Source organism: Vidua macroura, chromosome 6 (assembly GCF_024509145.1).
Source record: "Vidua macroura isolate BioBank_ID:100142 chromosome 6, ASM2450914v1, whole genome shotgun sequence".
Classification (NCBI taxonomy): domain Eukaryota; kingdom Metazoa; phylum Chordata; class Aves; order Passeriformes; family Viduidae; genus Vidua; species Vidua macroura.
Window position 1 is genome coordinate 44,539,831 of NC_071576.1, and position 25,005 is coordinate 44,564,835.

General features: G+C 43.1%; 1 protein-coding gene across 6 annotated transcripts in view; it reads left to right on the forward strand.

Moving 5' to 3' along the window:
* OSBPL5 (oxysterol binding protein like 5) overlaps positions 1-25,005 on the forward strand; it is a 133,770-nt gene that overhangs the window by 53,531 nt on the left and 55,234 nt on the right. For 4 of the 6 annotated variants that reach the window (XM_053980821.1, XM_053980824.1, XM_053980822.1 and 1 more), the window contains exons 2-3: positions 19,121-19,277; positions 24,548-24,621. In XM_053980821.1, coding sequence (XP_053836796.1) covers positions 19,142-19,277; positions 24,548-24,621 — 210 coding nt within the window. In that variant the 5' untranslated portion in view covers positions 19,121-19,141. Of the gene's footprint in view, positions 1-4,289; positions 4,310-17,474; positions 17,495-19,120; positions 19,278-24,547; positions 24,622-25,005 lie in introns of those variants that run through there. The other 2 variants (XM_053980823.1, XM_053980819.1) reach the window with 2 other exon arrangements.

The following is a 25,005-nucleotide window of genomic DNA, read 5'->3' on the forward strand; positions in this document are numbered from 1 at the left end:
AATTAGTTTTGTTACAGCATTCATCCTGAACTAGTGTAAGGAAGAGGTAGGACAGCTTGGAAGCAGTTATAATAGCTTCCTTCTGGAAAGAAATTTGATTATTTGCCATTGTTTTTCTGTGGCTGAGATGGATGGCAGAGGTAGATGTGCCATTGTTCACAAATGATGCTGTGACGGTTCCCTGCTCTGGATTGTCATGCCTTGCTTGGAGCCAGTGAGTCTCAAGGCTGCCAAGGGCAGACCACAGTCTAAAACTTTGTGAGGAGCCACCAGGTTGCTGTGATATTTCATAATTCATTACAGAGGAGGGATTGTTGCCTCTACATGTACCCATTCAAAAATTTTCCACTCTTTAAGAGGCAATGAAAATGGTGAAATTCTGAGCCATAGGTGATACAGAAACCATCAAATCTTTTTCCTGGACAAAACTGTTTCTGGCACCTCCTTGTCTCATGTGCCCTGAAAAATCCCCTCTATTAGTAGGGTGTACTTGTCAGAAGGACAGAAGCCCTGTATCTATCTCCTCATCTCAGTGGGCATCTTGGGCCCTTTGCAGTGCTAATTGCTTGTGAACTCTTCTCTTTAAATTCATCTTAGTTTTTATTTTTGGCTCGTAATACTCAGCCACAGAGGGCTCCTTTAAAAACTATCTGAAAGCAAGAGAAACACTTTTGCCTGAAGAGTCCCTGAGACTCTGGGACATGCAGTAAAAAAAAATTTACTTTCCACTCTTTCTGTTAATTACTTCCAGAATTTACTGCAGAGGTCCTCTGCCTTCTTAAGGCTGGATATTTTTGGGGTACTGTGCACTGTGCATGGTTCCTCCCCTGCTGGTAACCTCAGTTTCTGTGGTGCCATGGTTCTCCCAGCCCCTCGTAAGAGAGGGTCTGTGGACCCTGGCCTTGGCATCACTCCTTGCCGGACACCCCACTGGGATTTATCACTTCCTCCAAAGTGACAGCTTTAGAATCCTGGCAGTGTTTGTGCTGGCTGACACATGAGCATTGCCTCCCACAAGGATTTCAATAGTTTCTTCCTGCTGCAGTGTCTCTGATAGTTGAAGTATCTGATCCAATAAAAGATCATGTCTCAGCAGGTGTTGCAGCTTCAGCAAAGGTCTGTCAAGTGTAGAAGGTGGTGTTTATGCATACATTTTAATCCTTGTTTACTCAGTACTTTTAAGGTGTAAAATATCTCTAAAATGCTGGCTTCTCATTGTTACTATTACCACTGCATCTTCACTTTTTCATGAGAAATTAGTGCAACAAATGGGACTTCTGAAATTCTTTAGTCACAGCATTCCAGATGTCTTGGAGGTACCTAGTCTGACACAAGTGTCCCCCAAGACCCCAGTGCAGCAAGAGGAGTTGGAAACTGTGTTTCAGTTAAAATTGTTATCATGGAAGCATGTTAGAATAAGTTACACAACTGGAACACTGCAGTGGAGGGCTACAAAGTTTTCAGAATAGACTGGGAAGGAGCAGGAATGTTGCACTCCCTGTTAAGGAATGGGTGGATTGTGAAGGGCTGTCTCTGAGAAGCAGCTACAAACAGGTTGAGCTTGTGGGTAAAAGTCAAGGACCACACCAACAAAGGACACCTTGTGGGTGGGATCTTCTACAGGTGTCTGACCAGGGGCAACCTGTTGCAGGGGCCTCTTGACTCAGCTACAGGAAGCATCATGCTCACAAGCTCTAATCCTGATGGGGGATTTTAACCATACAGATATCTGCTGGAAAAGCAATGCAGCTGGCTGTAAGCAATCCAGGAGACTCCTAGAGTGCATCAGGGGTAGATTTCAGATCCAAGTGTTACACAAACCAATGAGGGAAGATGCATTAGTGGACCTGGTACTCACCAATGCAAATGGAGTCACTACAGGGGTTAAGATTGGAGGCGGCCTGGGCTGTAGTGAGCATGCCCTGGCTGGGTTTGTGATCTCAAGAAACATGGGTGTGGCAAAGAGCAAAGTCAGGACCCTGAACTTTAAAACAGTAAACTTCCAGCTGTTTAAAGAATTAGTGGATGAGACTCCCTGGGAAACTCACTGCTCTGAGTTTATCCTAAATCCTGTCCTTAGCTGACCAGAGCTGCCAACTCTTTAAGGCCACTTTTCTTAGAGCACATGACCTCTCCCTCCCAATGTGTAAGAAATCAAGTAAGGCAGGCCAGAAACCAGCATGGCTGAGCAGGGACTTTCCTCTCAAGCTGATGCGCAAGAACAAAATGCACAGCTAGTGGAACCAGGGTCAGATGACTGGGGAATGTACAGGGATACCATTTGGATGGGTTGGGATGGGATCAGGAAAGGTAAGGCACAGATAAAATGGGACATGGCAAGGCACGTGAAGAATAACTAGGAGGGATTATGCAAGTACAGTGGTCAGAAAAGAAAGGCCAAAGAGAATCTACCCCCCACCCCCTCCCATAAAGGAGAAGGGAGAGCTGGTGTCAAGGTAGGGGATCCTGCCCCTCTTCTCTCATGAGACCCCACCTGGAGTGCTATATCCAGCTCTGGGGCCCTCAACACAAAAAAGAGGTGTATCTGTTGGAATGAGTCCAAAGGAGAGTCATGAACATGGTCAGAGGCATGGAGCACCTCTCCTATGAGGACAGGCTGAAAGAGCTGGAATTGTTTAGCCTGGAGAAGGCTCCAGGGAGACTTCATTGTGGCCTTTCAGTACTTAAATGGAGTTATAAAAAAGAGGGAGAGCAACTTTTTACATGGGCTGATAGTGATGGGACAAGGGAGAATGGTTTTAAACTGTAAGAGGGCAGATTTAGATTAGACGTTAGAAAGAAATTCTTCACTGTGAGGATGATAAAGCACTGGAACAGGTTGCCCAGAGAAGCTGTGGATACCCCATCCCTGGAAGTGTTCATGGCCGGGCTGGATGGGGCTCTAGGCAGCCTGATCTAATGGAAGGTGTATCAGTGGGTTCAGAAGAAGATTATCTTTAATGTGCCTTCCAACCAAGCCATTACATGATTCTGATTCTATGAAGTGAGTGTAAAACTGTGTGCAAAAGATGCTGACTGATACACTGCAGTGGGTGAGACCAGCAGATAAAGATATTTTTGCAAAATTCTTTCTTCATGATGAGGGCCAGGGAAGAGCACGTCTTGGAGAGAACAACAGCAACACAAATAGCCTTGGGAGTGAGCTTTGGCTGAGGTGTGTGTTCTGTGTTTGTCTCTTAATTTAGCAGTATCGGGAAAACCCACAAAGGAAAAAATGTGGATATTTTCCAGATACAGAGTGATTCAGGGCTATAATTACAAATGCTCGCCTACTGAAATATTTGTACAATTGCCATGGGATACTGTAACTAGCAACATCCATTGGATTGTTTTTAAATCTAAAGCAGTAACATTGTGCTAGTGTACCTGAAGTCTGCACTAGTGCTTGGCAAACCTGCCTCTGCATGGCAGGTTTAGGTTCTGTACAGCTTAAGAAATGATGCTTTTACTGCTCAGCTGCATCAACTGAGAAATCTTTGTCAAACTCATTTGTGTCTGAGTCCTGTGCAGAGTGCACTGAGTGATTCCACAGTTGCAAGGATTTACTTTATTCCTTTCAGTTTCATTATAGAAAAGAGTGAATTGGGGAGGGTTTTTAGTTTCGGTTTGGGTTTTTTTGCTTTTGATTGCGCAGGGATTCTATGGGCTAAGAAGCCACTAAAAAGGAACAGAATGAGAGTGAGAGATTATGCAGGACAGGAATAGAGTTTGTCGCAAAGTTGCAGATTGTTTATTGCCGCCGTGCTTTGATAAGTGACAGCAACTGGCTGTAATTCTCCCGGTGCTGCCCAGCTGCTTTGATCAGCAGTGAAACTGTTAACAGTGCTGACAATGAATTATTGTCGACGGGCATTGCAGCTTGAACTTCCACTGCCAAACAGTGGCAGATCACACCCAGTCAGGGCTATTGTTTAAGGCTTTCTTTGGAAATATCGCTAGGCTGAATCATGTTGTGCTTCTTCTCATGATTTTCTTCCACAGTCACTGTGGTTAGAGAGTCGCCCTGGTTTTCTGAGCGAGAGCTGGGTTCGCAGGCAGGGTGCTGGCAGCGTGTGGGAGGTGTGTTTGAGAGCCACGTGCCCCTGGAGCACAGGCTGTGCATGCAGGTGTCTTCTCTGGGTCCTGTGCTGATCTGCAGCCTGGAGATGTGTAGCATCCCCAGGAGGGGATCAGAAAGCTCTCTGTGCATGTAGCAGGCAGTGAGGAACTGAGGAAGGGATGGTGGCTCTGAATGCAGGTGTTGTGTGGGAGAGAAGAGTGATTGCCGTCTGAGGCTGCAGGCACTGCGGTGAGTGTCCTTTTCTCCTTTCCCAAGACTGATCCCAACCTTCCTACTTTCTTAACACTCTCTAAAATCTTCCCTTTCTGGAGGCTCTTTCTTTATGCCTTTCAGTCTCTCCTTTTCTTTTACCTGACCTTCTCTTCTCCCCTCATCTCTTCCCCTCCTTTCAGTCTCTTCTTCTTTGTTTCCATCCCATGCCTCAGAGGCTGGACAGTCTTAAGCAATTGCAGTGGGTTCTTTGAACATTTATAGTCTTATGCTTTGGGAACCTTTGACTAGCAGGAATTGTAGCTGATGGATTTAAAAGAATCTGAACACCCTATTTGCATTTTTGCCTGTCTGCTCAAAACCACAGTCAGCTCCCTTGAGGCTTGAATTCTGATAGCAGCAGGTGTGGCAGTGGCATCCTGTGATTTGCTTCATCAGTTGACATTTCAAGGAATTTGGACTGATATAACAGGGCTGGCCATCTTACTGCCCTCTGCTGCTAAACAACTCAGGTACCTTCTCACCTGCATAAAGGGTAGATATAATTGGCTTTATTAGTGAGAGCCCACATGAAAGTGTGCCCCCTCCATATGTTTTTGTTATTATTACTGTAATAATACCAGTGGTCTGTATTGATTTGTGGTATATTTTATTCAGCTAAATCCACGATCAGCCCAATCCTTCTCTATGTCTAGATTGCTTGTAGAATTAGGAGTTTTAGCAGTGTTTTCAGGATCAGGAGCAAATCCTCTAAAAATTAGGTCTTGCCTATGTAAACAACTTGCACTACTTTTTAACTGCTGTTCTGTAATATTGATACAACCTTCCCCTAGTGCGAATTCAGCTATGCCAGTATGAACATACTTATACCAGTGTGGCTTGTTTCGCTGTGGGAAAGAAGAACCAGCTCTTCTGGTATAAAGCACCAAGGGTGAACTGGTACAAAATCATGTATAGAACAAGTCTTGGTCTGCAGACTGCCTCAATAACTCTTTGACAAGCAAGTGTTGAATATGCTGTGTATTTATAATCTTGTCTTTGTGACCAGAAGTACAGTGGAAAGACTTGGTGTTGTTACTGCTATTATGTATTCACAGTTAAGAAACCAAGAACTGGCCAATGTGTTGGCTATAAAGTCACGACTGTGAGTCATGTGAGTCGTGGTTGTTGTTTATTTATAAATAAAGTACCTAAGATTTTATTCACTTTCAGACTGATTACTGACCATTGCTTTTATGTACAGCCAAATGGCAATGTAGTGGCAGAGATGCAAATTCCAGTAATGCTTACTTGGAAGTGCCTTTGAGCTTTCAGGGAAATAAAGAGATATTTTAGCCATGTCACAAAAATGGTTCCTGAAAATCCACTTGTACCAGGGAAATGTGAGTGCCTGGTGGGTGTGAAACACTTTCCTGTGGTCATCTACCTCAGTCATCAGTAGGGCAGGGCAGTCCAGAGACCAGCAGTACACAGCGAAACTGAAAAATTCCAATCAGACACTATAATCCTAAACATCATGGTTTATCAGTAGGGTTAATCTAGATGATCAGTATGTGTTTTGTAACAAGGAATGTGTAGGGAAGACTCTTGATGTTTGCAGGCAAAGGAGAAAAACATTTGGTATAGAAATCAATTTATATTCAGAGCTTTTTGGGAAGGCAGTGCCACCAGCAGAAGTGGTTTTTTTGGGGAAAGAACTGTCTTAATTGTACATGGCTGATGACAGGTGTCTGGAAACATGGCGCCTAACTAAAGCTTTTAGGTTCTCTTCTACCAGAGAAAATAAGTGGGATAGGCTCCTTTTCTTCTACAAGGTAAGAGGTTATTTTGAGGTATTCTAAGTTATTTAAAGGTGATAGTGATGTGAAGGAATTGATGGAGGTGGGAGAAGCTGGTGCCATTAAGGGACTGCAAAACTTTGTTAGAAGGAATGTCCTTTGTTGTACTGCTTGTTGGCACAGTTACCTTGCAAGGTTGTTGAGGGAAGTAAATTTTCACAGAACCTAATAGTTTCTTCCTATGAGTTAGTGTCACCTCTGTCTAATTTAATTCCCACCTTTGCTTGTTGTGAGTGCCATTTCCATGATGCATTTCTCAACTTCATTACCTCCAGACTGAGCACTGCTTCGGGAGCAGCTTTCCAAACTGCAAGGGGCTTGTTTTGCAGAGCAAGGTACAAATCTTCTTTGCTGTTTCTTCCCTGAGCTCACTTACTCCCCACAACTGCATTGATGGTGGCAGAGGGGACTGCCATGAGCAGGCTGAGGCTGCTGGGGTGGCACAGGCAGGCAGTAGGTGGTAAAACTGCTGTATGGTCATCAAGAGCAAGCAGCTGACCTTGAGCAAATCTGCAGCTGGGTTGTAACCCAGCCAAGTGTCCAACTTGCCCTGGTCTTTGCTGCCTCTTTCTAGGAGGAAAGTGATCTGTGGGAGTCCTTTTGCTGGGTTACATTACTTCTTTCCCTGAGCTGACTCATAGGTTTTGTCTGTTCTGTTTGCATCGGGTGGGAACTGCAAGCTGTCAACAGCTGAACTTTCACCTTAAAGAGTCCAGCAACATTGGCAGTCCCGCAAGGAGAGGCAGAGACATCAGACAGGTCCTTGCCTGCATCTCTTGGCAGCATGGTTTGCAGTCAGGACAGTTTATGTGAGATTGACAGACAGAGGCAGTCTCAGCTTGGCCCCACTCCGACAAAATTCTGCAGAATACACTCCTGAGCAGTTTTGGAAAACTTCTTTTATTAGTCTGCTCACATCCACTTTTAACCAGATAGGAAATTGTTCATTATAAAAGGCCCAGTTGTCCTTACAGCAGTCTCATTACTGGTGTCTGAGGAGTGAAGCTGTTAATATCTGTGTTTATACATTTCTCTAAAGATGAAGAGATGAATGCAGTGGAAGATTAGTTTTGCTGTGAAAGGCACTGAATGAGCTGACCTGATCAAGGGGAAGACATTAAAGTGTTACACTCTTTAGTTTTCTCTGCTTCACTCAGACATTAGATACTGTGGTCTGTTGCTATTTAGCAAATACATTTGGGTCCAAGTGCTGCTTGAGATGATAGAAACCCAATATGCTTTTAGAGGCAGAGGCAATTATTTGTTATGTGTTTGTACAGCTCCTAAAACTGTGGGTTGCTGTGCCTCCTGATTGCTAATGGCTGAGCAATAGTGTTTGTTACTGGCAGTAATAGCAGCCTGTGTTTGTGCTCTGTAGGGGAATTTGGTACATGTGCACAGCCATGGGATGTTAAAGATTTTGTACCTTTTAGAGGCACCACAAAGTCTGCACAGACCATTTGCCTTCTGCCATTTTAAGTGCTTCCTTACTTCATTTAAGAGATATTTGTTTTCTTTCCCCTGTTGCCCTCCCAAATTTTTCAAATCTTTCCCATCAGGACTCTTTTGTTTATAAATTCTTCTGTGTTTGGAGCTTGTAGGCAGCAACCACTTCGAAGCCTGCTTTTCTAATACAAACCAAATAGTTGCCAGGAAGCATCATGGGCTCTTGCTCTCCTCTGTCCTCTCTTTACAGCACTGCAGGTCTCTGACATTGCCTCTGTTCTACCAGTTGGATGCTCAGCCATGCACTACCCGCTGTCAGTCAGCATCTCCATGCTAAGGAAGCTACAAAACTTCCCTGATTTGCATAGCCCGAGGATCTGACAGAGCACAGATATTTTCATTTGTTTTGATTTATCTTGAGAAGTCAGTGTGGCAGCTCCCTCCTGTTGTATGAGACCCACATAGCTGAAGCCTATCCCTTTTTTCCTGGTGTGGAAAAGAAGAGCTGGTCAACCCTGAGAGGGACTGAAGTCTGGCCTCATAAAAACTGTCTGTCACCTTTTAGCCATTCTCTTTGTCACTTCCTTTCCATAGCAGAGATAATGGAAGTGTTTCCTGCTAACTCCTGTCTCTGTGATAAATTGCTGTGTCCTTTATTGGAAAGCATTTTATAGCTGCTCTTAGCGCTGCGATAAAGTAAATGCTGTGAACTGGCTGCATTGTGTTTGGCTTCCTTTCAGACAAGGCCAGTCTGGACACTGAGGATCTGATCTTCCTTTTGGGTCAGACCTCAGCTCACATTTGTGTGGGTGGCAGGGATTTATGTTTGCTTAAAGCCACATTTTTGCTTTTGGCATGGAGCTGTTGATGGTCATGTGATCTATAAATCTGTAGAAGTGGGGTGTGCAGGTGCCCCTTGTTCTCCATATCCTCCTTTGAGCTCTCCTCCCTCCCCAAGGTGGCATGCACATCCTTGTGTTGGTGTTGTGCTACATGGTGAGGTCTTCCCTTACCCTCCCCAGCTGGGAGCTCCCAGCTCTCCAGGCAGGGCTGATTTTTACCTCCCTTGTATTTCCAATTGCCAGTATCACGACTTGGAGTCCCGGGGGTCCGTCTGGCCCCCGGGGCAGCAGCCGCCGTAGGTGTCCTGGATAGTGCTGTGCTGATGAGGCACAGCCTGTCTGGGCCCCCCGGCTAGCTCCGAGCCACAGGCTACTTTAGCGAGCACTTGTGGAGTGATTTCAGCTCTAGTGATTTCAGCTCTTAGTGATTTCAGCTCTGTGCTCGCAAAGTGCCTCGGCAGACGCAGGGATGGAGAGAGGTGAAGGCTGTGTGGAGTTCTGCGGAGATGTCTTTATTGGCAGCTTCTGCAAAGGGCTCCAGTGACAGCTCTTCTGCTGAACAGGGCAAAGGTGTGGGTTTAAGTAGGGTATTGGGAGATTGGAAATTGTCCAATGGCTGGGGTTGAGGGGAATACGACCTATAGCCTTACAGAGAGATAACAGAGATCTGAGTGCGGAAGAGGGGCAGCTCTGGTCCACTCATCATGACTCTACATTTCTTATCTTAGGCTAGTGACCACCATGGAGGCCTTTCAGGGCCTCTGACTGCTGCATGCCAGTGCTCATAGCCAGGAGGGTTTGTAGCTGAGCTATCATATTGCTTCAGTTTGGATTTTTTTGCCTGAATCTTTCCATTCAATGACAAAAAAAAAAGCTGGTGTCAGTATAGGTTAGCTTTAAAGTGATGAGAAGAGTCCTATTCCTGAATTCCACAGCTTTCAAATTTGTTGTCTTGTGTCAAGAGTTGTATTATTAGGTTTGCTGCCCACAAACCTGGGAGTCCTGATTCTCCAGGGCTTTAGCTTATGGCTGATAACTCAGTTTCAGTCTTGCTTATGTCCAGCAAGATACTCATGGATACTCATGGCATAATCTGGAACTGAATCTTTGTGGTATTGAACAGCATTTGTTTTCTGTCTTGTAAGATGGTCTATAAACATCCTTTCCTGCCAATACCTTTGCCTTAATGCTGTGACAAAGTTCCCCTTGGAGCCCAGGTCTGGGAATGGCTCAAAAGGCTTGAGGTAGATATTGATTCTGGTTTACTTTGTTAAATGGGGGCAATATGTCACAAACAAGGGAATAATGTCAGAAGGACCCTCTCAAGCATGAAAGCAGGTCTTCAAATTAACTTGGCATTTCCTAGCAGTTGTGTGGTGGGAATGTAGCCCCAAGGCACAATCTTTTCTAGACTTAATTGTATAAAGGCTGAGGTGGATATCACAGAAAGCCATCAGTGAGACTTGCAGTCATCTGGGTTTTTAAAAATGCCATTAAAAGGAGGATCCTTCCATTAAAAGGGAATATGTTCTCATTATGGGATTTAGCAGGATGAGGCAGTAATGATGCTCTTTAATATGTTATTTTCAAAGAAAAGTATCAAGGCGAGAACTGACCTTGAAGATGTGGCCTGCTTGCAAATGATGTAACTGTGCTCCTGTCCAAACCAAAGTGGTTTTGTCATGGCTTTAAATTTCCAATAGCTAAGTTACTGTCTTATTTGTGTTTCTGTGTACCTGATACTGTATCTCACTGCCCTGAGTTTATCCAAAATCCTGTCAGCCCCTGCACGAGTGGGGATGGCAGGTCCTGTGTGGGACTGAGCTCCCTCTACCCAAAGGCTGTTGTGGTGAATCCATCAGGGTGGCCCTTACCACAGCCTGAGGTCTCTCACCCCTGAGGTAGCTCTAGAAAAATGGGTTATTAGAAAGCTGTTCTCTTAGAACAGCTACAGTTTAAAAAGATTGTGTGTGGGGGTCATTGGAGGGTATTGCTAACAGCACACATGAAAACTTCAGGGTATGTGAGGATGTGGGATAGCCATACATCAAGCAACATGTACTGTGTGAGTTATGGATAATTACTTGAAAGCTCAATGTGTCACAGGTGGATGTAGTTGACCATTATGTATTCATTAATACTGTTCATGGGACTCAGAGACTTGCTCCTTGAAATGCCCTAGCTTGGAGATGTGTTCACAGCAGGCCTCAAATGAAAACTGTCACTGGTAGATGAGCTGTCAATATCAATAAACAACAAAAAGGATGCAGAGCACTTCAAATCTGCTTTTGAGGTAGGGAGTTTTTAGTTATATGTCCAGTATTTTCATCTTTAGGCCTAATATTATTTATATTTAAATTGGTGAGTGCTTGTTTCCTTAACTAATACAAAGCTTTCAACACTGTTTTTTAGTCCCTAACCTTATGCCACGTCTCCATGCCTGAGCCTCATGCCCATGGAAGTCAAAGGGAATCTTGCCTTTTGACCTGGACATGCACTGCCAAACCAGTGCTGCCCAGGAGTTGTGCCCATACTTCCAGCACAAGCAGCAGGGATTCAAGAGTCATCTGTACTGCAAGTGAGGTGTGGTAGTGCCTTATATCTGCTTACCTGAACAAACTTGAACAAGTAGCAGGCACCAGCATAGATTTCAGAATGAATTGGCCATGTGGTGGTTGTTTGATTTCTCAAATACCATTTCTAGCCTGCCTTGCATGCCTTCCTTGTAGTCCATGCTGTTAGCCCTACTCCAGCTATCTAGCTCAAGGGTAGTTTGTGTGTATGTGCCCAAGTTGTGCTTATACCTTGATTTTGTGTTAACTGTGTCTCAAAGAGCCTCCTGAGTTCACTGCTGAGAAGTAGCTGGGAATGCTTGTGACACCTCTGTGAAACTTTCAATTAAAGATGTATGGAAGTATTTCTAGATGAACTGAAATTTAGAGACAGAGATTTGGTTTCCTGAGTTTATCTCAAAGTGGATCCTTACTGCAATTTCTTTGCTAGTTTGTTGTGAAAACTGCATCAGGAGATGAATTGTGATCTGGGATTGCACACATGCTGCACACATGCTCCACACATGCTTGGCTGTACATTATATTTTGGTGAGGAGTCTTTGCTAATCTGAGTTTTGACTTTCTTTTCCTGCTTAGAAGAATGCTGATGAGATATATCAGTAACAAATAATGGCAAGCTTTAAATAAAAGGTCAGTAAGATGGATAAGATGCTCGGTATATACTTAACATGTGTGATTTATCTCTTGAGTGGAAAATATTAGAACATGGGATGAAAGGGCTGAAGAGGATTCCAAGCAAGCACCTCACCTTCCTTCATAGATTAGTGCTTCAAGAAAATGCCTTTGCATGAGCTATATTGAATTGAGATGCATTCAGGAACTGGGGGCTAAAGGAGATTATTCAAAATATGATTTACTGAAAATAAAGTGAGGGACTAAGATAAAAAGATCTGCAGGAAAGGTTCTCACTCCTGTTTTTCACTGAGTGCTGGAGACTTTCTCATCCTTCTGGTAGTGTGGGTTAGACCTTCAATTCTGCATGCACCTGCCATTACCAAGGAAATAATTAACGTTGATGTACTAGTTGTAATTACAGCAAGTTAGGTATGATCTATGCAGTTAACAAGGGGAAAGACCAGTGAAATGCTAAGTCAGGAGAAGCTCCTCAGTGCTAGTGGGAAATTTAATATGCTTTGTTAAATTAATAGCCTTTGCATAACAATCAATTTACAGTTTAAAGGGCAGAGGAGGTGGATGTAAAATCATTAAGCATTCATTTCAGCAACCCACTCGATATTCCTAGAAAAACTCGCCAGTGCAATATTTACTGAGTCAGTTGCTGCTGTTTTAAGGAAAAAAGCAAACCACACAAGGATTGTGTAGGTAGTGCTTATTGCAGTGCCCTTTTCTGAGCCATAATGTTGCAGTGATCCCTTTCCCCAACACAACATGGCTTTAGTGATGGGCTAGTGTTTGCTCACAGATGTTTATCCAAACCAGAGATGATTCTGAAGATGAAGTTTTCCTACATGTCAAATAAAAATGTTCTGCCCTGTGTGACCCTACCTTGAAATTTCTAAGTCCTGTGTTAGATAAGGATCCCCAGAGGAATGACCTGGAATGCTTTTTTCTCAGTGTAGGCATTCAGGGCCTGGTTTTGCCTGCAATTGTCCTGTTTGTAGTCTTTATACATAATGCTAACTGTAGAGAGAGATTAATTGTAAGAAGATTATGCATCTGAGTGCTGCTGGTGTGCCTGAAGCTGGAAATGTTCTGGTGTATACAAAGAAAACATTAATCAAGACGTCTTACAGAGAATTAAGGGAGGAAATAGTTCTGTCGTCTGATTACTATGTGAATTTCACTGCCCAGTGCAGGAAAAGGCAGGGAGTGATAGAAAGAGGTTGTTCTTCTGTTCTCAGAGAAAGCAGGGGCAGATTGCTGGGGTGGCTGTGGCAGGCAACTTCCACAAAAACAGCATGAAGGAGGCAGCTCTAAGGACTCTGCAGGACATGTGGGCTTTGAGTTAGATTGTAGGGACAAACCAGCCATGCTCCTGAGCTTGCCAAAGCAGCTGAGAGAAATCTGTTGCATATAATCTTAACAAAGCACATCCCTTGGTTGCAGATGGGTGTCTTCAGCAACCCACGTTACTTGATTTTCCAGCCTGGGCTGATTGTCAAGCTGAGTAGTGTGGCATGCAGCAGAGGATATGGCAATGAATAAAATCAGAGCACCCCTGCAGTACCACTGGCGAGAAAAGGTGCTCTTGCCTGCACCATAGAGAAATAGCTGACCCTAAATAATTAAGGGAATAGAGAATAGCTGACACATGCTCTGAAGCTCCATTGCTTCAGGTTCCAACTAACAGCACAAGAGCCCAAAACGTTCAGTGTCAGCTGCACAATGTGTGTTTTGCCATTTCTCTAATCAACAAACGTTGCCTACACAGTCACTTTTCACTGTATCAGGTTTTATTTAACTGTTACCTAGGGGGTTGGTTGTCCAATTATCTATCTTATTAATAGGCATTTTTGGGAATAGCTTTCAAAAACAGATTTCACAGACTTCCTGAATTGATTGTGGTTCTTCAGCTGTTGTAAATCACCAGCACACCACTGAACTAATTTACCCTTATTAAGGATCTGTGTTGCTGTTTTTCCTTATTAATACTTAGAACTGTAATCACTAGATATGTATCTGCAAACAATTTTCCTTCTCATTTAATTCACTAAATTTTTACCTCCTCAGGGTTAATTGGATCAGGAAATGTCAGTATCTTTAGATCTAAGTTTCCCTATTGATGCAGGTTTTGGAGTGAATGACTGCTTGGAATACAAAATACAATTTAATTTCATTTCTGGGAAATACTTAGTGACCAGAAAAAGAGAAGGTTGTTGGAAACAAGCTTTGCATAATTAAGAGCCCCCTCTAACTAGCAGAGCCTTCCTGACTATATAAAACCCCTAATTAACTATTTATAGAGAAGTACATATTTCCAATCTGTTTTAAAATGCTGGAAATGAGAGTAAGCAAACCAGCTTACCCACAAGTTTGCAGAGGGTACGGACAATGTAATATCTGCACAGCGTTTAGCTGTGTGGTAATTATATATCAGAAACTTTGAAAATTTAAAGAAGGAGTCAGAAAAATTCCTTTCCCAGAAGCGTCAAGCCTGATGCTGAAAGCTTCTACTATCTTCCCAGTAAGCACAAAAGGGCCAGGATGCAGAACAGGTGTGTGTGAAAGGCATCTCTGCACCAGTGATCATCTTTAGGTATTGTAGTCACTGCCTTCATCCAAAATGGGTCCAGTCCCAGAAGAGGAGAGCTCTGGCAGTTCCCATTTGCTTTAATAGCAGCCACAAGGACTGCTGATAAAGTAACTTTTAGTCTTGCCCCATTGCTCTTCATAGGCTGTTCCTGAAGCCACCTGGGAAGGAAAGTCCCATTGTGCTGTTACAGCCCATTGAGTTCACTACTTTCATTTGTCCTGTGCTTCATGGGAGTTTGCCACAGACTTCTGCTGTATTTTCCATTTTTAAAAGATAAAGAGGTCTCAAAGACAGCGTTAGTAAGAAATTTATTTCTTCCTGCTGAATTATTTATTCCTTTTTAAGCTCTGGTGAACAGCTCATATTTAATAGCCCATTACTGCTTAGAGAGCTGTCAACATAAAAGGAGCAGTCCTGAAAAGGGCTGTGTTTAGTGGCTCTCTCAATACTCTCTGTACTACCTTTCCTTCATTTTTATGATCAAGAGCACAGAATGGAAGGACAGAAATTACCTGAGCTGCAAAGTTCAGGGTACTTTAATCTACCAAGACTAACAACCAGGTAAATTCATGCAGGAGCTAGAATGAAGGCTTTTCATAATGTGGTTATTTTCCTAAGTGAGTGTATGGATTCTGCACTAGTTGGCATCTTCAGATTAAGACATGTTGTCTTTCTAGGACAATTCTTCATCTCATCTGATGGATTGGGAGAGAATGCTGTAGCAGTGGGTGACATTTCTTGCCTTGTGTTACATAAGTGGTTTGGTGACAGAATGGCAATTTTTGGCCTTCAGCAATTCTGGCCTAATTTTGATCTTTACCTTTTCTATTTCATGAGCCCCCACACAACTGGTTTCCCTGAAGCATCTGCCATATCCTGAAGCAGTTTCCAAAATACTGATTTAGAAGAAGATTTGGGTTTCAGATCAGCAGTGTTTTCTTCAAATCAACCATGAAAGATCTGAGGCTCTAAATCACTCATGTCTAGAAGCCCATCTTTTATTGTTGCTTGTTTCTTACCAGATACTTCATCAGCACTAAATTTTTGTATGTTTTCTGCATTATTTAGGTGTCTAAAGAGCCCTCTTGTGAAAAACAATGAACAGAGTTCCCACTTTCCTGTTACATCCCTTTGGAAAATTGTCCCTGCATCTATTGTTCATCTTCCCCTACAGCTCTCATGAGCTTTATGTTATTTGAAGCCAGCTTAAGCAGTCAGACTTTTATGGACAGATATAAGAAGTAGTTCTCTAAGTGAGCCAATGAGGCCTCAATTTCTTATGGATTTGTGGCTTATGTTGGGTTCACTGATATTTGGTAATAGCTGGGTTGAGAGGACAGCTTTACAGTTTCCCTCCTTTCTTTAGCCATTGATCTTTTAAGAAGATACAACTTTTTAGAAACTAATACTTTCAAGTTTTCTAATGTCTGCTGGAGTTCCGTGTCATTTTCAGATGGTACTAAAGGGGTTGGGAGGGAGAATGAAACAGGGTAGATACAGATGCAGACACACATAGTGATGTCTTTTGGAAACCAAACCAAATATTTTAGGTTTATTGTAAAATCCTAATAATGCAAACTACATTTTCTTCAGACAAGGAAAAAAGTGTCTGATGTATTGAGAAAACCCAAAATACAACAGAAAAAAAGTCTGGTTTTGTGATTTTATGCTACGTACTGTCTGGATGAGGGTCATATATCTCTTATGTAGATATCTTTGAAGAACAAGCCAGAAAACACCATACTGGTAGCATGGTGAGTTGCATGGTTGTGTGTGTGACTGACAGACAGACATGTCTCTGCTGCTGCTTCTCAGGAAGCTTCAGTCACTGGGGTCTTCTGCCAAAAAGCACCAGTTAAGAGAAACTTACTCAAATTTATTTGTGTGGTCAAAAAGAGATGAGCTGCTGCCATAAGTTTGTAGGAAGATATGTAAAAGAAGAGCCAGAACTGAGAAAAGTCTTTTTCCTTTGTTACTGGCTGTTCCCAGTTGAACAAGGCATCAAGATTTTTTTCTGCCATCAGGCTGGTGGCTTAAATAACTGTGGGAATGAGAGAGCATCAGCACAGTAATTCTGACAATTATCCTGTGGTTAAATAGTGTGAAATAGTAAGTGAGCAAAACATCAGTGTATTGGTCTCTCTGCATAGTAAATAGAGCAACAGTTGGAAAAAAAATGTGTTTTGGGGTTTTGCTGCTGACATCAGTGTGAGCTGGCTGGCAGTTCTTCACTGACAAAGCTTGTGGTGTTGCTGAGGCAAAATGATGATGGACACAGCCTTTCTGTTGCCCTGTCATGGTGTAAGAGCTGATGGATGGATGTTTTATGTTTGTAACCTATTCTCCAGCCTGCTTCCACTGGGTGGGTCTGGGATTTCTGAACACCTTCCTGCATGATTGGCACAGCCTCACCAGGTCCCTGCTTTTTGGGGAAAATATCCCGCTCATCCGCTTTTGTTTTGAGCCACTTACAAGCAGTTTTAGAGGTAGAGAGTTGAGACTGCCTTTCTGGGAACAAGGACAAAAAATAGCTCACTGTTAGCATTCCAAAGCCAGCTATTTAGACCTGGATTATTTTTAAATACTTTGCTTTCAGACACATAGCTGGCTGTGTTTTCCTCCCCCCTCTCCTTTCTTTTTTTAAAGTTAGCAGTCAGGTTTTGCACCTTTTCCTCACCCAGCTGTATGCAACCAAGATTTTCTAAGCAAACAGAGGTTTATTTACATTGCTAAGTTAGCTATGTTACCTGCTGCCTCAGAGATGCTGTTGGCCACAGTGGCAACCTGAGGACGTTTTGAGCCTGAATATGTTTGCAGGGCAGTTTCCTGGCCCATTGAATTGGCAGGAGGCAGGGCAGCAGCAAATGGAAAGCTGCAGCCACCTCATTTCACATGGCTGCCATCACATATCACTGGCCTGAAGCACGGCCCTGCATGGGGTGCCAGGCAAGGCTTGGCCTGTGGCAGCCCCGTGCAGTGTCTGTCCTGGAGCTCAAGCTGAAAGCCTTTCATCAAGAGTTGTGTGAAGGGGTTGTGGTGAAGTTCTGCTGCTGAGTGTGAGCTGTCTTACACCACTTCATGGTGAGGGCCATGCTGACACACAGGGCTTTCAGAGTTCTCGGCAATCACTGGAAAGACCTTGTCCCATCCTCCGTGGGTGATGCAGGCCCAACAGGGGACACACATCCCCTTCAAATGGCAGCTGTGTAGTCCGGGGAGTCCCATTTTTGGGCTAGCCCCATCAGCCTGTTGTTGGATGTTACAGACCCTGATGTTTCACACATCCCATGGTGAGCTGGGTTCAGAAAGACCTGCTGCTCAAAGTGGTTTTGGTAACCCATGTGCATTGCTGGAGTCCAGCCTGGTGTAGATCAAATTAAGCTCTCGGGTGCTGAGGCCTTCTCTTGCAGGAAAGAAGGAGCAGATTCTCTCTTGCCTTCTACACAGCAGCTAGTTTATAAAGCTGATGCAGCCTGCTTGGCAAATGAATTTTTAAAAATTGCAAAGCCTGAAACATTGGGCCTGTCATCTACCAGGATTGGCAGGAGACGTGGAGGTAGAGAGCCCAGATAAAACATAGGAGGGGGAGTTCCTTACACTGGGACACATTCATGGCATCCTCTCTCATGTGGTGTCTTGGCTGTGAAGGCTGAGCTCCAAAAGGCTGTTGAAGGTTCTCCATGAAATTGGGGCATTTGGGCAGCGCAAGCATAGGGGTTGTCCTGGGAGCAGGAAGGATAGGGCAGGGTCTTCTAGCCTGTTATCAGCCCATTTCCCACCTGTGCCATTAGGGTCACCTTAGGAGCATGTAGGTCCTGCCCTTCCAACCTGCACTGTGACTCTGGGCAACCTTTTCTTCTTTGTTTTCCCAGTAACCTGAAAGAGATAGGAAAATGTGGAGGTGCTTTTCAGGAAATGTGTACTATCCTTAAAGGATTTTCCTTACCTCAGTAACTGTCCACCAGAGAAGCAGCAGACCTTGTGGTGGGGGATGCCCACCCAAAGGCTGGGTTAACACTTCTTACTGCTATCCAGAGCCCTGCCTCTGGCTGCACGTGGGGAGAGAATAAAGCCTGTAACTTGGGTAGGAGACAGTCATAGTATCTGTTTGTAAAGGGTAAGAAAGAACTGCTTGTTGGATGGGTATAAAAAAACCCTTTAATTCCAGCCAGGGTGGTCTAATGCGTTAGCCAAGCAGTGGTAAAGAGCAAAGTACCACCAGTACAGGGATGCAGAGAGGCTTCTCTGCCTCTTCTCTGCCTCTCTGGGGACACAAATGCTGGTCTTTACCCCCACAGAGCATCAGTGGTTATCTTACTGATCAAACTGCAAGGCTCATCTTAATGCCATTTTTAAAAACCAAAGTCATTTATATGTGCTGTAATAGGAAATAAGGGTGGGAGTGACTGGTGTGATCTCTTGCTGTTCCCTGCAGCTAATGCAGCTGGTCTTCCTCAGCTCAGATTAATGTTGATTTGTGCGGAGATGGTGTAACTCTGCGGACACCAATGGAGTTGCATTTATGAGAATCAAAAGCCTTAAAAAAAAAAAAAAAAAAAAAAAAAAAGAAGAGTTTCAGGCTCTATGTACTGAATGTTAGGCACTGAATGGACCTAGTGAGTAGCTATTATCCTGATGGGTCCTTGTAGGCAGGAAGATGTTATATTGCCTGGATTCACTAAGGAGCAGTGTCCTGCTTCCCTACAGTTTACAAATACTGAGAGTCAGCAAATCAGTAATTGTAGCTTCAAACTAATATTTTTTTTTTTTTTCCCTGCATTGCCTTCTGTCACTCTATAAAAAGATCTGGCACATTGCATAGGATTAGGTGGCTTTGAAGCAGCAGAGCCATCTAGGTGTGAAAACTTTGATTTCCTGTGTCTTGAAATTAACTGTAATCAATCTTTCTTTTTCAGAAAACCCCCACAGCTCATGCCATGAAGGAGGAGAACTTAATTCGTCGCAGGTTCTCCCTCTGTCCAGCCTCATCCACCCCTCAGAAGGTCGATCCTCGCAAGCTGACGCGCAATCTGTTCTTCGGGGCTGACAACGACATCTACCCGCTCAGCCCAGGTTGGTTTCTGCTGTGACAGTGCAGAAAGAAGCGTGCCTCAGGTGCTTGACTGCAAGCATGCTGCCAGGAAACAGAGAAACAAGAATGTGAAAGAGAAAGTGAGAGAAGCTGCTGCAACGCAGCAGTACTGGATCCCAGACAGTGCTGCTTTCATGATGCTGCTATTTTCCATTGCTATGGCATTAAGTGGGAATGGAGGACATGAGAATTGGTGTTTGTAACTGTTTGAATGCTGCATGGCCTTACATTTAAAAAATTACTATAATGTTTTCAGGCACATCCATTTCAAGTCACTTGATGTGTTTCACCCTAAGTGTTGGACTTGCTTAAAATTTACTGTCCCCATTTGCAGATGTTTAATGGCAGGTTTTCCTGTTCAGATTTAGAGCGCAGAATAAATATCACAAGAGCAAAACTTCTGTGGTTAATGTTCTGTAAATATCTACAAGCACTACAAGTACTAGGAATCTTGACAGGTTGCAATGAATGGCAGACTAGTGTTAAGCATTCTCTTTACTTTTTTTTTTTTTAGCTTTGAATTTCCTAGCACCTTTCTTGAAGGAAAAAGAGCTCATTTTATTGTTTCAGAATTTGTTGCTCACAGTAAACATTGAAGTCTTCCCTTGACTGCAGTCTGCAGACAATTCTTCTGTTCCAGTCTGTAAGCAAGTGCTTCAGGGGGCAGTCACAAGTTTGTAGAGCTGTCATCTGCAACTGCCATGTCAGTTGTAAATAGTCAGATCTCACAGCACCTGTGAGGTCTCAAAACACTGATATCTGGAGAAAGAACACAGCATCCGTCAAAAGGTTTCAGTGCTCATATAGATGTAGCACCCAACAGACTCTCTGGGTTTTGCAGATGTAGCCCAGAACCAGGTCTGTGCTTCCTGAGCTAATTGTCTTTAAGTGCAAAGGTTTCAAGGGCCTCTGATTTTGCAGGTATTTTGTTTGTGAGTGCCTGCTGTAAGGCAGTGGGGGAGCCTATTTTCAGCAGTGCTGACTAATCCTGGCTGTCGCTGAGGCAGCTGGAAGCTTCTACAGCCTTTCAGTAATCAAATTGAAAACAATTTAAAATGGGACACCTAAAATCTCATACATTTCAAACCTGGTAGAACTTCTGAACAGCTGACTGCCCATAAGTACAGTCTGTACAAACATGTGGCAAATAAATAGCTCACTTCTGCTATCCTTGGGAGCTGAAGGGCTTATTTTCTAGCTTGTATTTGCTTCTCCTTGTTTGAGGTGATGGATAGCCATATCTTAGAATTTGCCCAGTTCTTTCTTCAGTCTTTGCCAGCATTTTCAATGCTAAAAAAGTTACTGACTCACTCACAGTTGTATTTCAGTTCTATAATATTTTAGAAACCAGGGAAAGTTGAGGGTTTCAGTGTGGAGGAGGTGGCTGGAAGAATTTTTCTCTTCCTCAGCTTCCCCCATCACCTTGTTGCTCCTTGATCCCTGCTGGCAGCCTTTGCTGGGCTCAGCAGAACAAGTGCCTTGAGCCACGATGGATCTTCTGTTCTGCAGCACAGTTCTCCCAGGAAACCTCCAGCACTGGTGCCAGTGAGGGCTGTAGCCCTCAGTATTGCAAAGGAAGAGCATAGACTAAAGGATCTGTAAAGGAGAGAATATCCCTTTTAAACAACATCATTTACTGCTTCAGTTGGGGGATTTCTTGCAGGGAGTCTGGGGTTTTGTCTATCCTTACTTCTCTTTTATTTCTTCCTCCCTACTTCTCTTTAATTTCTTTTCCAGTCCCCATGGAGCTGCCTTGTCTCTTTGTTTTTCTCATATTTCCTGCAAGAAGGGCCTGTTATTCTTCATGTTCAGTTGCCATTTCCTATTGCAGGCTCTGCTTTCACTCCTTTGCTGCTGCTTCTGCCTTGTTTTCCTCTGAGCCTTGTGTGCTTTTCCCTACCTTCTCCTGTTCCTCTGAACAATGCTGCTATCACCATCAATAAGCCACAGCTCTGTGTCCATAAGCTGCATCCCATATTTCTCTGTTCTCTATTTTTCTCTGTTGTTTTACATGAGCTTTCAGTTCTTGAGGCTTTTCCAGTGGTCTGTGTTTTGCTGCCTGAGCCCAGCAAGTTTCCCTTACGTGAGCACTGGGCTGGTTGTGTTAAGTGGGTGCAGTGGTCAACAAAGCCCAGTGATTTCCTGTCTGGAATTCAGTGGGTTGTGATGTGCTGGAGCTGCAGCTCTCATTGCACCATCACCTAGGATTCACCCTCCAACAATGAAGATGTGCAAATAAATATTTCAGAGAGAAGGGAGTGACAGACTTTACACCTCAGGAGAGCTACACTGTGGAGATGCAGTTCAGCAAGAGAATTAATTTTTATTAAAGGAAACATATGAGAAATGCAGAGGGCACTATCTGAAATAACACTTTGGACTTCTTGCTTTTTGCTTGCATACAAAAGTGCTAATGATTCTTGTAACTGAGAGAAAATTGAGTAAGATACTTTCTTTTTATAGGGAGCTCACACATTAGAGGGACATGAATTCTTGTTCCTTGTTCATGGCTGTCTTTCACTTAGCCATGAGGAGAGAGAACCTTTCTCTGTTTTCTATTTCAGAGGATAGGAAATTTATTGTTATAAGAATTTTTACAGGATCTCTCTTTTTGATTAGGCTGCAAGATCACACAAAATCTTTAAATAAAAATTTAGATTGGTTTATCTGCATCCTAAGAGATGTACTTTCATGAATATGGGAATTTTCCTGTGAAAGATACACAGAACTACATTTCTGGTGTTCACACTGGGTCACATGGCTGATACTTACAGCAGAAATTGATTTTATTTGCAGTAGCTTTGTCTCACATCAGAGCTTGTATTTCTTTTTGGAATTTATCAGTTATGCTTGCTGTATCATTCTTTATACAGGGGAAAGGCAAATGCACCTGTAGGATTGATGCCCAGCAGAAAACCAAAGAAAAGGAATGCTTACTGTTCTGAAAAGGAACTAAATATTTAGTTCCCCATGTTATTGCATGACAATAATGGATAAAAAGAAAGTATCAGTAATTCTACTCTCTAGCTACAAGACTGGAGTGTTGGCAGTTTTCTTCACAATGGGAAGAAAACTGATTCTCTTCCCAAAATGCTTTTTGTTATTTGGTGCAGAATTTTTGGGCTCCTTTGTGGAGGATCCTTCTTTGTGTGCCCTGGTGGCAGCCAGCACTTTAAATTGCAAGGTTCATCTCTCTTTCTATTGTGAGCATTCTGTTTTCTTAATCAGGGACATAAATGTTTCACCTTCTATAGTCAGTTCTTGTTTAACCCTCGTATGTTTTCCTGTGGTTTCCTATTTATTTTCTCGAGGTGGCTGTGTCTGTTGTGCTCTGGGTGAGACTCTCACTTTTGAGCTTTCTGTGCACTCAACTGTGTGCCTGGGTTTTTGAGAAACTTCCACATTGTTCCTATGAAGTTTGCTTTCCAAACAAGGGCTCGCCCTCTCCTTCTGCATGGCTGCAGCAGGGTTCCTTGAGACAGACAGGAAAGATGAGGGATTCAGAGGGATTCTCTCCTCTGAGAAACAACCTTTTCCTCACAATTTCCAGTAGACTTAATGCATTTGGCATAAGAAACTAGTAGGTGTTACTTCATGAACATACCTAATGATGCCTTGTAAATGATACAGTAAGAACGGACAGTTGCATGTTCCTTTTTTTCCCCATGATGCTCTCTCAGCAGGATTGTCCAGAACCTCAAGAACAGAGAAAATCTCATTGTTCAGGTGCCAATCCTTTTAAATGCATTACTGAGAGAAGACAGAAATGTCTCACGTCCAGGCTTTTTGTACAGCTACAAGCTTGGAGTTAAGCATTCTTTTAAGAAATGAGACATAATAAGGAATGGGTGTAAATTCTGTTGTGCTAATAGACACCATTCCCTTGGAGCAGGCAGCAGCTGATTCCCATTAACTTTACTTGAACTTTTAGACCATATGTTACTTTCCCATACATGTGCAGAAAAAACTCCTCATGGGGAAAAAAGTACAGCAGCTACAAGGCTGCTGTCCCACTTCTCCCAGGCCTCCTGTGTCAGCATGGGCTTCTGTGGCTGACTTCCCTAACAGTGCTTGGCTTCTTCAAAGGCTGCTCTGATAATTCCAGGAGAAATTATGGTTCTGACATATCTATGACAGTTTCTGCTGACTTCGGGAGAATCTGGGTTTTCCCTTGCCAGTTTTAGATCTGGTGGTGTTTCCAAGGCTGGCCCACACAGTGTTAGAAACATTTTCAACAGTTCTCATGTTTGCAGTGTGCTACAAATGGACTGTGTTTCACTGTCTTGGTGGTTCTTTACTGCATCCTGTTTTCTGAAGTTTCAATTGCCAGTGATTCTGAGAAGAAAATGACATTGTAATTGGTGAACAATGACTGTCTTGGCACTAAAAATCTAGTCTCATCAGATTTTTTTTTTTTTAATAGAAGCCCTATGCTTTCTTTTACTCCAAGCCATGATTACATGTGGCGAAAAGAATCATTACATTTTATTGCTTGGACTAGGACTGCACACACTCATGCCAGTATATAATGTATGCAACTTTAGGATATTTGAGTAGTGACTATGTATTTCTACAATGATTGGAAAATGTTGTAGTACTCATTTACTGCTCATAAATTTAAAATATTTCTTATTTTAACAAATAACTTGTTCAGAAGACACTGATCTTCTGCAAGTGTGTTGGTTTTTTTTAATTTTGTTTTCTTAATTATGCCTAGATACTCTTCTGTCTTCTGTAACATTTTGTGATCATGGTTATTATTTGTCCAACAAAGCATGCTATCAAGTGCATCAGTGTGTAGTTGCCAGATACTGACCAAGGAGGATTGAATAGCTGCTTATTAACTGAATTGCATTTATTATTTGCGCTGAACAAATATGTAAGGAAAGAACAGACTGTGGTAATGTAATTAAAGACTGCATCATAATGCGGACACAGAAGGGAGCTGATTAAGGATGCATAAGCAACCTTATTTCTGGCTTTTTCCAGCTTTCAAATGCTGGACTTTGCAACCCTCATGCTGGTTGTCCATGGTGTTTTGAGACCTTACTTTTGAGCAGTCTTGTTACCCAAGCATGAGGATCAAGGCTATTTCAAATTCTACACGATCCCTCTCTGGGAGCATGGTGTGCCTGCTTTTGCTCATGATAACTTCCCTTGTGTGCCAATAGCAGTAGCCCTTCTCAGGCCATGATGAGCCATGGTTTTGCACAGAATTTCTCTGGTTTTGAATCACATTTTTTTGTTGCAGGGAAAGATGTGGAAGGAAGCAGCCCATCGTCACTGAAGGATGAGACACCACAGACTCCAAACTCCATTAGCAAGGTACTTCGGGATAGGGAACCATTCCCAGTCTTGCTTTCATTTTTTTCTCAGGATGTTATTAATCACTCTTACCTTTCTTTTTTAAAAATCATTGAGAAAGCCTCTTCCTCTGTTTCTGCAGGAACTGTGTGTGCATATTTTGAGGGAAAAAAAATGAGTGTTTTTGCATGGTTGGGATGACAAGGAGGCCTGCACTTTCCTCTGGCTTGATTTCACCTCCCACAGAAGAACCTGGCTTATTTGTGCCTCATTTGGCACTGTAATTAGATAATTATGGTTGGAAGGTTGATTTTGTCAGCAGAGGTGTCTCCTGCTGTTCCTGATCAGCAAGGCAATCATAAATCTTAATCGTTTTACAAAAGAAAACTGTAATATTTAGTGTTG